Source organism: Garra rufa, chromosome 1, assembly GCF_049309525.1.
Source record: "Garra rufa chromosome 1, GarRuf1.0, whole genome shotgun sequence".
NCBI lineage: Eukaryota > Metazoa > Chordata > Actinopteri > Cypriniformes > Cyprinidae > Garra > Garra rufa.
Window position 1 is genome coordinate 39,869,933 of NC_133361.1, and position 15,599 is coordinate 39,885,531.

At 34.9% G+C, this 15,599-nt stretch overlaps 1 protein-coding gene across 1 annotated transcript; it reads left to right on the plus strand.

The window, feature by feature from the left end:
- The first annotated feature begins 318 nt into the window (after nt 1–318).
- Nucleotides 319–13,205, plus strand: baxb (BCL2 associated X, apoptosis regulator b). The gene is made up of 16 exons (XM_073832547.1): nt 319–629; nt 704–734; nt 1,993–2,163; nt 2,261–2,396; nt 3,580–3,684; nt 3,846–3,997; nt 4,696–4,766; nt 4,887–4,917; nt 5,099–5,254; nt 7,321–7,453; nt 7,642–7,734; nt 7,822–10,159; nt 12,076–12,240; nt 12,340–12,460; nt 12,580–12,672; nt 12,772–13,205. Exons 1-12 carry the CDS (start codon nt 608–610, stop codon nt 7,969–7,971), a joined length of 1,251 nt encoding a protein of 416 aa, XP_073688648.1. The 5' UTR covers nt 319–607; the 3' UTR covers nt 7,972–10,159; nt 12,076–12,240; nt 12,340–12,460; nt 12,580–12,672; nt 12,772–13,205.
- Nucleotides 13,206–15,599: the final 2,394 nt, after the last annotated feature.

The following is a 15,599-nucleotide window of genomic DNA, read 5'->3' on the forward strand; positions in this document are numbered from 1 at the left end:
TTTATAAACAAACTTCATCAAACAAACCCAGAGGCGCTTCTAGTAAGTGGACATGGCAACCCTGGTTGTAGCCTACGTCAAACTAAACCCCTCCTCACCAGACTGTTGCAATAAGACACATCATTTACAAAAATAGAAAATAAAATAGCTTTCACTAAAATAAGTAATACAATAAAAATGCACAGGACCTAAAAGTAAAACCACAGTCTTTTTATGGCATAGATATCAGAATCAGATGGACGACTCAGGAAGACGTCCATACTTGCCATTAAGGCTGTGTCTCATTTCTAAGGTTGCACCCTTCGGCCCAATACGTCATCGACGTTGTCTCAGTTCAGGAAAGTATCCATTATAACGTTTACTGTTGTTCATAGTAAGGCATAAATTGCTGTAACTTATTACAACAGGCAGCTGACGTAGGCGGTCCACTTAGGCGACCTCCGGAGGGCGCAGCCTTCGAAATGAAACACAGAAACTGGCACTCTTCTGTACAAAAGTTGGAGTAACCTACTGAAATAGAGTGGTATTGCCCAAAGTTACACCCTGCCGAAAACATTATCTGAAACACTAAATAACAACAACATTAATATAGATATATTTTACTGATATGGCTTGCGAAGTCTCGCAGGGTAAGCGACACTGTTTGTTTGTGCTCTTAAGCGATGTTAGATGTTTGATACTAATGTTTCTCTTCGCTCTACAGATGACCAGATTGGAGAAGCACTCTTAATAGGGTACGTTTCACTTTTCAAACTTATGATGATTTGATTTTATGATTTTAACTTTATTATAACTTAATGGTTTCGTTAATGGCTAGTCTCTTTAAATAGTTTGTATTTTTAAATGATATTTTTGTAACCCCCAGCTTTAGAAACTTTGAACAACTAAAAAAAAAACAAATTGAGACATTTGCATGAATATGGGAACGAGGAAAGTGGATACATAAGACATAACGCATACATATAAAGGCCTACATAGATGATATATTGAGAAAGAACCTCATAATAAGGACTATTGAACAAAATGTTGTTGTCAGACAGGAAATGAAATAGTAAAAGTGCAGTAACTGCTTTACCACCTTTTAAATGTGATTTTTGATTCAGATATCTCACATGTAAGTAACAGAGAAAGCAGTAAGCAATAAGAAAGCAATTACAGTGCCAAATCCAGCAATCAATTGCTCATTCCATAATTGGGGGATACATTTCACATCAACTAAATTTTAAGAGATCTTATGCAAAACTCCTCCAATCGGTAAAAGAAACAACCTTCTAGTTATTAACCATTTTGACTCATAATTCCAATGGCAGGCCTTATCTGGCCAACCACGTGTTTATAAAATGATAAATTATAAAAATATTGCAAACCATAACAAATTGACAATCAATTCTCCTTGACATCAGGTTATTGTAGAAAGAATATTGGAAAATATTGGAATAGTTGACAGAACTTTTGTCTACATATGAAAAATTAAATATTTTAGTAATTTAAAAATGACATAAAACTCAATTTAAAAAAATTAATTTTTCTGAGGTATTTTGATAAAAAAAACAACATTTAATATAGATAATGTTGACTGTAACATTTCTATTCATTATTTACAACTTGAGACCCACTCAGTTTAGAAACTATAATGTAATTGTAAGATTTGTGTGTAATTATAATATACCTACTGTAAAATGTTATTTTTTTTCTAAAGAAAATTGTTAGAAAATATGAAATCAATAGACATTAATTGTATAACATCTGCTAGGCTATACTTGGTAGCAATGAAATCCTTTTAAAAAAATTTAAATGCTGCTCTGACTAGATTGTAATGTAATGACGGCTGTCAGAATCCAAGTGCCATTTCATGCCATTGTTACTGAAATTTGGGGAAAGTTATAATGAAATGATTAGTGTTAAAGTGAGTGTTATTATGTTGACTGGATGAAATCTGTGATAGTAACTCTACAAACATTTGACGCAGTTAACAAATAAAATGTCTTTCAGGGTGGTAAGAGAAGAGGTGATGAGCGTAGCAGGCAAAGCACATGCAGCCCCACCAGCCCTTCCTGAAGCTCGTCCGATAAGCAACAGCCAGGACCAGAAGCTTGTTGAACAGCTGGCGGAGACCATCAAAGTGATCGGTGATAGGCTTGATAAGGATAAAGCATTCAATGAGTCAGTCCAAGATTTGAATCTTTCCTAAACGTCAGTGTTGTTGTCTATAGTGATTTTAAAACACCAGGTTTCACTTTCTGTTCTTCTGACCTCACAGCATGATTGATGGCTTAGTAAAAGTGGCTGATAAAAAAAGTTTCTGGGAACTTGTGGAAAAGGTTTTCACAGATGGCCAGATCAACTGGGGGAGAATTATAGTGCTGTTCTATTCAGTTGGAAAACTGTCAGCAAAGGTATTGCATTAGTTAGATCCTGCATGTTTCTGTTGGCTTTTTATACAGTTGAGGTCAAAGGTTTACATACATCTTGCAGAATCTGCAAAATGTTAATTATTTTAGCAAAATAGGATGGGTCATACAAAATGCATGTTATTTTTTTTTTTTTAGTACGTGAATTTCACATAAAAACGTTTACCACAAGAGAAAATAATAGTTAAATAATTTTTTTTTACATACGCTTGATTCTTAAAACTATAATGTTACCTGAATTGTCCACAGCTGTGTTTTATTGTTTGGTGACAATTGTTGTCCCTTGTTTGTCCTGAACAGTTAAACTGCCCACTGTTCTTCAGAAAAATCCTTCAGATCCCACAAATTCCTGTGTATTTGAACGCTTTACAACAATGACTGTATGATTTTGAGTTCCATCTTTTCACACTGAGGACAGCTGAGGGACTATTGTCTATATGCAACTATTACAGAAGGTTCAAACACTCACTGATGCTTCAGAAGCAAATACAATGCATTAAGAGCTGGAGGGTGAACATTTTTTTAATTTGAAGATCAGGGTAAATTTAACTTATTTTGTCTTCTGGGGAATATGTAAGTATCTTCTGTAGCTTCTAAAGGGCAGTACTAAATGGGAAAAAATATATATATTTATGCAAAATAGGAAAAATCGACACATCTTCTTTCTGTTCAAAAGTTTTCACCCCCGGCTCTTGATGCATTGTTTTTCCTTCTGAAGCATTAGGGAGCGTTTGAACCTTCTGTAATAGTTACATATGATATGAGTCCCTCAGTTGTCCTCAGTGTGAAAAGATGGTTCTCAAAATAATTCAGTCATTGTTGGAAAGGGTTCAAATACACAAAAACAACAAAAAACATGTACAACTGTCATAAAAAAAACAGCTGTGGATCATTCAGGTAACAACACCGTATTAAAAATCAAGATGTAGTTTTGAACATGGTGATTTTAATAAACTCCACTATTATTTTCTCATGTGGAATACATGTAAACATCTTTTATGTGAAATATCTTTTTCAAAGTCAGTACTAAATAAAATATTGATAAAATAACATTTTGCAGATTCTGCAAGGTGTATGTAAACTTTTGACCTCAGCTGTATCTGTTGTTTGTAGACATGCATCTTTATGTTTACATCTGTACATGTATATATCTCTTTCCTCTCAATAGATGGTCCTTGCACGTTTACCGACAATTGTTCCAGACATTTTGACCTTATGTCTGGATTACTTCAGAAGGACTCTGTTAGGATGGATTCGCAAAATGGGAGGATGGGTAAGAAACAATGAAGACATATTTGTACATTATGGTCTCAAATACTGAAATATGAAGAAGCATTTGATCTTTGTTTTAATCTAGTTTAAATCTTGTTAAATGATGTGTCCAGCAGTTTTGATCACAATATGACATTTCATTTGTTTGTTCACTTAATACAGATGCACAGTATCCCTGCGTTGGCCTGTTTCTCCTTTGAGCAATTTTCTAGTTCTTCACTGAGAGAATATTCTTCCTATTTCGGAGCCGCATTGGCCTTCACTAGTTGCCTACTGCTAGGTGGCTTCATCGTCTCAAAAATGTCCAAGAAATAGCTAAGAGGAAGAAAATTATGATGTTTTAACATAAGTGTCCATAATGTTGAACTTGAGTGAAACCATGTATCTTATATCTGCATTTTGTAATTTGCCCCCTTTTTTATTGTAATATGCCTTTATATGTATTTATACTGTTTTGTTGAAAACAAATATGAATATGATCATGTTAATTGATTTGAAGAAAGGTATACGTTTATTCAGAATTAGGGTGGTAGGGATAAAACTGAGCCTATTTTTATTGATAATTGTCACATGATATACAATAGTTGTTTTGTATAATCTGGCTTGTCCTTTCTCGTGTACATTTAACGATTGTGCATTGAATGTGATTCATATACAGAGAGATTACGGTGGATGAGCAGTTTTTACGCCTGATGATTCTGTAATAAAATATAAAATAGTAATATACAGGCCGTTGTACAGAGTATTTTTTAAGCTACATCATAGTTTGAGGATTGTTGCTAAATATAGATTTGTTTTGGGTGGAGGTGGAGAAATACAAGAGAATTTAGCAAACCGCTCGTTTGTTTCGCTTTTATTTTCGCTTAGCCTAGTGCGACGCTAGCAGTTAAGATGCGGAACTGACGACAATTTATTTATTATATCTGATTTCGACAGGAAGACTTATTAATCCAGTTAGAGGTTTTCGAAACACTATGACTGACGTAAAGGCATAGGCCACACATCGGTACAGTTTGACTGTGCTTTGTGAAGTGGCCATCAAATCCTATCGTAGAACCAAGGAGGAAGAAGACCGAAAAAGCGGTCATGGAATTAGGTATGACTTAACGATACAAACTTTGTCATTATTTCTTAACGTGAGCTCTAGTACAATGACATAAAAATCCAGTCTAGTAACATTTTACTTCTGTATTAATATTTTAGATTACCAGTTTTCCGAAAATCTTGTACTTAGGTAAGTTTCACATTTAAATCGTGCTTCCTACACAGATAAACAATAAAGTAACTTAACCAACAGAGGCTGTTTACCTGGATGTATTCGTATTCGTTGTGGCATTTTATTGGCATTCATTTTGGGTGGCAATTAATATCAGTACATGTCGTTCGTTTCTTTATATTTCACATAACATTCTCAGATCAGTGAAGGACCAGGTACAGAGAGCGGGAACATGTGCACCGTCACTTCCTGAGCCGCAGCCAATGAATGCTGAGCGGGAGCAGCTCCTGGAACAGGTGGCTAGCGTCATCAGAGTCATCGGCGACTCTCTTGATCGAGAGCCGCAGTTCAATGAGTTAGTATCGATATGTCTTTTTGGTGTGCGAGTAGTACTGTATGTAATAATCCTGGAAGTCAGCTTCAGCCTCTGAGTAACAATGTTTATGTTAAAGTTAATGTATGATAGCTTATGAAATAAAGTTGTGAGAATTAGGGATAGTTTACCTAAAGCAGGGGTGTCAAACTCAGTTCCTGGAGGGCCACAGCCCTGCACAGTTTAGATTTAAACCTAATTAAACACACCTGACCCAGATAATCAAGTCATTCAGGCTAGTTTGACAACTACATGGGGTGCTTCTCATTTCTTATTTTTGCATCCTTGTTTCCTTTCATTGCTTCCTTTCCTCTCGTCTTAGCTCCACCCCCTGATAGGAGGGAAGGATTTAAGGAAAGGAAATGAGGATGAGCGTTGAATTATTTTTGACCACTCAATGGTCACTTCAAAGCGTCATCAGCTGCACTAAAGGGATCTGCCCATATGTTGTTAAAGTTTGTTATTTAAGGCATTCATAATAATTCTTAACAAAGCAATATGCCCTGTTGAAATATATTACATTAGTTACACTGCAAAGGTAATTTTTACAACAGATCTTAAGGGGGAGGAGTGCATCACATTTAGTCGATAAAACACTTCCGCCTGTGTATCCTCGTCTCAAGACTCCTCAGGAAGCCTCCTCACTCCTCGATCCTCACCTCCTCACGGTGCAATTAAAGAATTTAGATGTCCTACAAGATGGCTGAGCTCGGTTGGTTTGCGGTGTGGAAGTTGCTAAATCAGAAGGACTTAGTAGGAAAGGGTGCAATATTTTGACAAACTAAAGTTAATAGGTGGTAAAAATACATTATGAGCAGCATTAATTAAAGGAGTAGTTCACTTTCAGAACTAAAAATTTACAGATAATGTACTCACCCCCTTGTCATGAGTAAGATGTTCATGTCTTTTTTTTTCAGTCGTAAGGAAATTATGTTTTTTGAGGAAAACATTTCATGATTTCTCTCCATATAATGGACTTCTATGGTGCCCTCGAGTTTGAACTTCAAAAATGCAGCTTCAAATGGCTCTAAACGAACACAGCCGAGGAAAGAAGGGTCTTATCTAGCAAAACAATCGGATATTTTCTAAAAAAAAAAAAAAAAAAAAAATGACAATTTATATACTTTTTAACCACAAATGTGCTCGTCTTGTCTAGATCTGTGTGTACTCTGTGTAGAGATTGTAAAGTATATAAATTGTAAATGTTTTTAGAAAATAACCAATCGTTTGGCTAGATAAGACCCTTCTTCCTCAGCTGGGATCGTTTAGAGCTATTTGAAGCTGCATTTAAACTGCATTTTTGAAGTTCAAACTCGGGGGCACCATAGAAGTCCATTATATGGAGAGAAATCCTGAAATGTTTTCCTCAAAAAACATAATTTCTTTACGACTTAAGAAAGAAAGACATGAACATCTTGGATGACAATGGGGTGAGTACATTATCTGTAAATTTTTGTTCTGAAAGTGAACCACTCCTTTAAGATATTAGCCTTATATTTCACCTACTTGACTGGAAATGATGAGAACAAACACGAATGTTGTCAAGATTCTTGCCCTGGAAATCCTGATTCAGTTTGGCCAACCACAAACACCTTCTTTCCTCAGCAGTTTTTTGCACTCTTCTCCTTGATTTGTTATAACTTTTGGCAGTCTCCACAGTACTCCAAATGTTTTTCCTGGTCAGACCGATTAGAACAACCCAAAACATTACAATAATTGACCATTTTCAGCAGCAATAATCAACAAAATATGGGAGTTTCGTTTGGTTCAGTGACATTGTTCTGTATATGGATGATTGATGACGCATCATGACAAAAATATTGCTCTATTGGCTAACGTCAGTTGTTTTGTTACCAACATTCTTCAAAATATCCTATTTTAACAGAAAAACTCATAGTTTGGAACAAGTTGAGTAAGTAAATGATGACAGTTTTCATTTTTGGGTGAACTATTGCAATTACGAGAACTGAATTTTTTTTTTTTTATTGCACAGGTAGGCCTATATTGAAAGAGCAAGTCTGTTTTATTAAAGATGTGTTTACTTTCAGCATGGTTGATGGGTTTGCACGTGTGGCGGATAAACAGAGTTTCCAGATGCTTGTAGACAAAGTGTTTGTTGATGACATCACCTGGGGGAAAATTGTTACTCTGATCTGTGTTGTTGGGAAATCCATTGCAAAGGTATGTAGTGCTTTCTTTGTTTGACCTCTTTTCATTGGTTTGTGAGTGTGTTTCTATAGGAGTCACAAATACAGTACACATTTGTAATGCCTACATTCATTTATAGGACTTCAGTGCCCAAACCAAGTGCAAATTCTCTAAGGTTGGACTTTAATTAATCTGTGCTTGTTTTTGTTTTGCATGGATAGATTCTTGCTGATTTTGTCTCAGGTGTTGTGTCTTGGACACTGGATTACTTCAGGGATAACCTACTGAGCTGGATCTTCAATAGGGGAGGATGGGTATGATTTGATAAACATGACTTGTACTGACACAGCATATTATTGATAAGACACATCAGTAATAGTCACTCTTTCAAATACCTGCAGATCAACAGTATCTCTTCCTTGGCCCGTTACTCTTTTGAGCGAGATTTTGGTTCCTCATCCAGCCTGATCTTCCTCTCCTGTGGAGTCTTCTTCATCAGTGGAGTACTGCTGGGTGGCCTCATCGTCTGGAGACTAAACAGAGGTTCCTGAGAAGGGTCAGTGGAGGAATGATAAAGTGAGAAAAGGAGAAATGCTGGGATTTACACATGCAACGGACCAAAATAAATTGGTTTTTGACCGAGTAAGAAAAGACTGATTGGCAATATCATGCAGAGTAAGAAAGTGTAAAATGTTATATTGTATAGTGTATAATCAGACAGGAATTGCAGACTGTGATTTTTTTTCATATCCCATGTGATTAAGGAGGGATCAAATTAATCCAAAACGGGAAGTATAGCAATAACTAGCAAGACTTGAAATGTCATAGGTGCTGTGCCAAGGCAATTGTTCATTGTAATTTCTATGCCCAGTTACTAACCTCTACCTCGTCTATAAAACTTATATACATTTTTTTTATAAATAACCCTGTGATTATAGACTAAATGAATATGCCCTATAAATATGATGTACAAAAATGATTTTGTATTGTATATAAATGTAATTGTTTCAACTTTTCCAAAAAAGTAGATTATGAAAGACCTATGCAAAAGGCATAAATTAAATACAGACCTTCCCTAAAACCCATGATGATATGTACAGAAAAATCATTTAAAAAAAATATTTAGATGTTTAAGTAGCATGTACAGGAATCACATTTATTATGAAATGCTAAAAAATAAGCAAAAACGGAAGGAGAAAAAAAACATTCTAGGATCCCAGACTAACATGGAGAATCCATGCTGATTACCACCTAACAGGACTAATACAATAAAACTGTGGTTTTAAACATCTAAATTTAAAACATTTCTACAAAATTAAACAGGTCACAGACACACAATTTGTCTATTTTGAACTTCCATCCAATACAAAATGTGAAATTTATCATAAATGTTACACTTATGTTACATAGATGAACAGTCTATTATGCTCATCAGTGCTGCATTTATTTGATAAAAAAAAAACAGTAATATTGCAAAATGTTATTACAATATAAAAATAATGATTTTTATTTTAATATACTTTAAAATATAATTTGAATCAATGAATTAATGAATTAATTTGTATCAGCTGCTACTCCAGTCTTAAGTGTCACAAGATCCTCCAGAAATCATTCTAATATGCTGATTTATTATTAGAATTATCAATATATTTTTTTGGACCTGTGATTTTTTTTTTCAGGATTCTTTGATAAATTATAAGTTGAAAAGAACACCATTTACTTAAAATATAAATATTTTCTATCAATGTAAATCTATGCTATCACCTTTTTATTTAAAACATCCTTGGTGAATAAAAGTATTTTATTTATTTTTTTCAAAAAAGAAAGAATAAAAATTTACTGACCTCAAACCTTTGAACAGAAGTATATATTGTTAGAAAACCTTTCTATTTTAAATAAATGCTGTTCTTTTTAACCTTTTATTGATCAAAGTACCTGAATAAAGTATCACATGTTCCAAACAATATTAAGCAGCACAACTGTTTTCAACATTGATAATAAATCAGCATATTAGAATAATTATGAAGGATTATGTGACACTGAAGAGTGAAGTAATATTGCTGAAAATTTAGCTTTGTATCACAGGAATAAATTACATTTTAAAATACATTCACACAGTTATTTCACAATATTAAATTTTTTTTCTGAATTTTTGATTAAATAAAGGCAGCCTTGATTATAAAAAATGTCTTTAAAAAGCATTTAAAATTTTACTGATCTTACTTTTGAGCAGCAGTGTGTGTATGTGTGTATATATATATATATATATATATATATATATATATGTATATGTACATGTATATACATGTATGTGTGTGTGTGTGTGTGTGTGTGTGTGTGTGTGTGTGTGTGTGTTGTGTACGTGTGCTCTTCTTTGTTTCACTGTTTTTTTTAGCCTACTCTACCGTGACTCTAGCAGTAAATATGCGGAACTGACGAGAATGTTATTACAGTTCCTGATTTAGTTGATTTAGACAGCAAAACTTACTAAACCAGTTTGTGTGACATTGGCTTAAAGACATAGCCAACACTGCTTTATTGTTTATATGGCCATCAAAACCAATTGTAGGACCAAGGATGAAGACAAAAAAAAGAGAAGCGCTCATGGCATCAGGTACTCAGACTTTAGAAAACAGGTCTTCACCATTATTTCTTAATGTAAGCTATCATGAAACCAGTATAGTGACATTTGCTTTTGTATCTTTTAGATGAGTCATTTTTAAAGAATCTTCTACTTAGGTAAGTTTTATATATTTGTCTACTTTGTGCCTAAAACTTGATAAATAGACACTTTTTATAATGTTTAAAAAGCAATAATTGATCTTTTTCATACCCTAATAACCAAAAACATCACTTTACAACCAACAGATATTTACCAGAATATAACTTTTCCAGTGTTATTTGTTGTACCATTTTCATGTGCATGCATTTTAAGTAGGGGAGACCAGTTTTGGCTGTAATGCTTTTGTTTCAGCATCTGTAACTCGCTGAATTTTTTTACTAGAGTGCTTAAACTTTTATATAAATCACCCACATTTGTTTATTACAAAAGGCACCAATTCAAATATCTGCAAGCATATCACAGCCCTTATAAGTTGATGTCAGATGTCAAATACCTTTGTTACAATCTACGGTAAGTTGTAACAATTAGACAGAATAAGCAAAAACTGAAGCCAGGTCTATTGAGACAAACTAAATGAACAATACAAAACAATGTCTCACTTTCTGTGACTGACCAAAGCTCGAATTCACTTTGTGTTTGACACAGGAGTGTGTGCATATGTGTGTGTGTGTGTGTGTGTGTGTGTGTGTGTGTGTACCTGGTATTCATCACGTTATGGGGACCAAATGTCCCCACAAGGATAGGAATACCAGTAGATTTTGACCTTGTGGGGACATTTCTCAGGTCCCCATGAGGAAACAGGCTTATAAATCATGCACAATGAGTTTTTTTGATGAAGTAAAAGTTTGCACAATCTCCTGTGAGGGCTAGGTTTAGGTGTAGGGCCATAGAAAATACGGTTTGTACAGTATAAAAACCATTACGCCTATGGAATGTCCCCATAAAACATGTAAACCCAACATGTGTGTGTGTGTGTGTGTGTGTGTGTGTGTGTGTAAAATAGACTAATAGAGCAAACTTCCTTAATGGTATTTATGCTTAATGAACACTCAGCTCTAGTGTACCAAAGTAAAGAACATGTAGATCTAAAAAAAAAACTGTAATTTTGTTTGTGAGATTGTGTCTATGAATGTTCTCAATCTGAATCACAATGGTGACAAATCAATGTTTTTAACCCAAAAGTGCAGGCTTGGTGAATCCAGAAACTGGATAGGGCACATTTTGCCCACTTTAGCTTTGAGCTTTGAGCTGCCAAAAAAACTCCAAATAGACAACTAGAAAGTTCTCAGTTCTACAGTGCCTTGCGAAAGTATTCATTTTTTTTCCACATTTTGTTATGTTGCGGCCTTATGTTAAACAGCCGCTTTAACTTTTTTCCACTTTTTTCCACATACTCCATACACCATTATGACAAAGCATAAAACTTTTTACTTCTAAAATTTTTTAGAAATAAAAAACTGAGTATTCATTTCTATGACACTTGAAATTTAGCTCAGGAGCATTCATATCGCTTGTAGATGTTGCTTGTGATGTTAACCTGTGGCAAATTAATTTTAATGAATATGATTAAGAAAGGTACACGCCTCTCTGCAAATCTTGTTGCATCATACCCCAAAAAGACTTCAGGCTGTAAAGTTGCTTTAACTAAGTAAAGAGTATGAATACTTATGCAATGCACTTATTTCAGGTTTGTTTAATTGTATTAAATTTGCAGTTTTTTTTCTTTCTTTCTCATTATGGCGTATGGAGTGTAGATTGATGTGGGGGAAAATATTATTTAAAGCAGTATAACATAAGGCAGCAACATAACAAAACTGGAAAAAAAATGAAGGGGTATGAAAACTTTTGAAAGGCACTGTATTTAAGGAATGCTAAAATAGGACACCATAGGACACCTAGCTTATCCCTGACTGGTGGAATTGGTGTTGAATCACTGATTGTTGGTCTCCCCTAGTATTAGCTAAACAAGTTTCATGTTGCCATTAGTTTCATTTCCTTATAATTAAAATAAATGCTTTCATAATGTTTTCAGATTAGTGAAGGACCAGCTACAGAATGAGGGAATATGTCTACCATCTCTTCCTGAACTGCAGCCAATGAGTGCTGAGCAGGAGCAGATCCTGGAAGAGATGACTGTCATCATCAGAAAAATGAACGACTCTTTTGATGAAGAGCCGCAATTCAATGAGTTACTGAGGTGTGAGAAATACGTCACATTTGTGAGAACAAAAGTGGCAATTTCATAATATAAAGTCAAAATTGAACGTCGCAGTTGCGATTAAATTTTTTTTTACAGTCTATTTGCACGTGTGCCGGATAAACAGTGTTTCCAGGGGATTCTAGACAATTTGCTTGATGATGACGTCAGTTGGGGACGTATTTTGGCTGTGATCTGTTTAGTTGGGAGAATTGCGAAGGTATGCCGTGCTTAAGTTATATATTACAAAATTATGAAGGTCCTGCCCAAACCAATGTGTTAATGCTCTGAGGTTGCACTTTGATGTATCTGTGCTTGTTTTTTGTTGATCATGGATAGATTCATCCTAATATACTCCCAAGCATTGTGTCTTGGACACAGGATTTCTTCAGAGATAACCTACTGAAATGGATCTGGAGTAGGGGAGGATGGGTATGATTTGATAAACATGACAACATTTGCATTAACAGCTTAGCACTAAAAAGACACATAAGTAATAGTCACTGATTAACCCCTTTAAAATATCTGCAGAAAAACATTATCACTTACTTGGTAAGTGACACCACTGAGTGGAATTTTGGTTCCTCATCAAGCCCCAGTTTCCTTTTCTGTGGAGTCTTCCTCATCAGTGGAGTACTGCTGGGTAGCCTCATCATCTGGAGACTAAACAGAGGTGTCTGAGGAGGGTCAGTGGAGGACTGATAAAGTGCCAAAACGAGGAATGTTAGAATTTACAAATGCTACGGACCAAAACAAAGTTTGGTGACCAAATATAGAAAAAGAGAAAATTGTATGCACAGTGAGAAAGGGTGTAAAATATTATATTATATACTGTATGTCCAGACAAGGATTATGGACTTTTTTTTATTCATTTGTCTCTTCCTCATTTTTACTTGTGCCATTGTTTTAACTCCATGCATTCTGTTGACAGACTAACTTTTTTAATAAAACAAAATCTTATCTCATTTGGGCCTAAGGAAATTGAATTGGCTGTGGATCAGTGCATAAAGACAGTGCTTTTTAAATAACCATCTAACTAGTCAAACTAACTAGAAAAAATGTCTTATCAATATTTGAGAAATACATTCTCAATAATGAGGATTAAGAAAGGTCAATGCAAAAGGCCTGCATTAAATAAAGTCCTTCCCCCAGACCCATAAAGGTAAGGTACATATTTATTCTAAAATGCTAGCATTTAAAAATAAATATATAATGTGTCTCAGAAGATCACAATGTCTAAGGTTCTTCAAGTCTTACAGTAAAAACATAATAATTAAAAAAAGGCACACTTAATTTTGGAATCGTTATTGCTCCAAAACACCATCCAGTCGGACTTTATGAATGAACAGGTACATATCATCTTAACCAGTCAGCTGTGAGATGTAATTTGGAACTGAGTACGCATGTAAAACAAGTTTTGGTAAAACCCTCTGAGATGAGTATATGCTTACATAAATGTGTATGTTAACTTGAAAACTGCATGAGTGTGTTCATGCACCATGAAGCAAAACTCTCTTGAGAACACAAGAACAAGGGATGCAAAAAAGCTTCCTCAAAAATAGAGGAGAGGGAACAGATGAGAGGGGGGAAGGGATGCAAACAGGAAATTGAGAAAGCTCTCATGGGGGGCATTCGCAAAGAGAGTGTTATCAACTGAAGGTCTAGATAGGATAGGGTGTTCACATCTATATTGATAATCTGGTGGTGTAGGGGCCTACCCTTCAACAACATATTTGAAAACTATTAAAACTGAAGGAAAGAATTTCAGCACGTGATCTACACTTAAGCAAGAAAAAGGGTCAGTTTGGAGTCACAGAGATAACACTCAAAGATGACTAGCTATCTGTAAAAGTAGTGGATATCCTGCTAAAAGAAAAGGCCTTTGGATATGTCTCCACCTAGTGAGAAGAAGGGGGTTCTGCGTATGAGTTTTGCCAAATCTTTTAGTTAAAACAACACATATGAGGACGTTTTTTTAGAATTCTAATAAAAAATACATGTTTGTATTAAAGTAAAAATGGGTGATAAATATGGATTTGGAATTTAATAAAATAGAGTATTCTTCATCATATATATTTTCTTAAAACTGCAACAGAACTGGAGTTATATCATATCAGCAACACAGCGCATAAATGTGAATAACGCGATATCTGCCTTGGATTAGGGTCATCTCAAACGAGCGTTGCCAAAGAAATGCATAATTCAGAGTCCGACTCCGAGAACGTGAACATCTCGGTGTAGAACGTCACGTTTTGTCACCTTGACGCCGGTTTCACACTGCACGCGTAAGCAGAGCGTAAGCAGGGCGTGCGCAGCACGTAAGCAGAGCAGAAGCGGCGCGCATCTATTTTCCTTTCACACTGGAAGCGTTTGTCGCGCGCAGCTGAACCGCAGCTTGTGTACTTCCAATATAGACAAGTATTGTTCATTCAGTCACGCATTTCAGGTGTTCTTCAAGAACTGTCTGTCATGTGCTTTGATTTGTGGTATGTTGTATGTTGTAGATTTAAGTAGCAAATTAGAAACGCTAAAATATTGAATATATTTTTAGACAAAGATCGTCTTAATGATTACCAGTTGGGTTTATGATAATTATAGCAACAGTTTTTCAATAACAAAAAGAATATGTAAAATTATGGTATTTTGGTATTTGTTTTACATTTGTTGCCATGACATGGTTAGATTCATATGATATTTTCATATTTTTTTTTATGGTGGTTGTCCAACTTTGAGATAATCACCACGTTTATAATTAAACCATTATATTTAAAAACATGTTAAAACATATCATATAAAAATATAATTTCTTGGTACCACTGTAAATCTATATTAAATAATTATAGGATCTCCTTCAGTACTTTCAGAATCTTCTCTTTTAAAAATGATTTTATTTCTGTATTTTTAAATGTTTTACATTAACATTTTAATGGCAGTAGTATGTTTATTTACTCTTGTATATATCAAAACAAGCAGAAAATAGTACAAACTTTGCTTACGTGATTGTTTTGAACAAGTAGGCTAATTTATAGACATTATTTACAAACAAATGCATTATTTTTGCTGGTGAGCCTTTTAAACCGTGATTGTGATACATGTGATACATGATTTTATGGTGAAATTGTTATTTTTCGTGCGAATCAGGTCAGATTTGATCAAGATCGATGCACTGTAGCTTTAATCCAGCGTAAGCGTCGCAGCAAAAATAGACTCGGCGCCAAAACGATCGCGGCACTGACGCTTCTGCTCTGCTCCTGCTACGCGCTGCCGCGCCGTCCCTGCGTGCGGTGTGAATGCTCTAATCTATGGCAAGCCAAAAGGGTCAGAATTACGCTATAGATGAAACGCGTTTACATACAAAA

Bases quoted from the DNA above. Each gene is read 5' to 3' on its own strand.
- baxb (XM_073832547.1), top strand. From the start codon at position 608: ATGGCTTGCGAAGTCTCGCAGG. The intron at 630-703 runs GTAAGCGACACT...TTCGCTCTACAG, and splicing joins GGCTTGCGAAGTCTCGCAGG to ATGACCAGATTGGAGAAGCA. The intron at 2,164-2,260 runs GTCAGTCCAAGA...CTGACCTCACAG, and splicing joins AAGGATAAAGCATTCAATGA to CATGATTGATGGCTTAGTAA.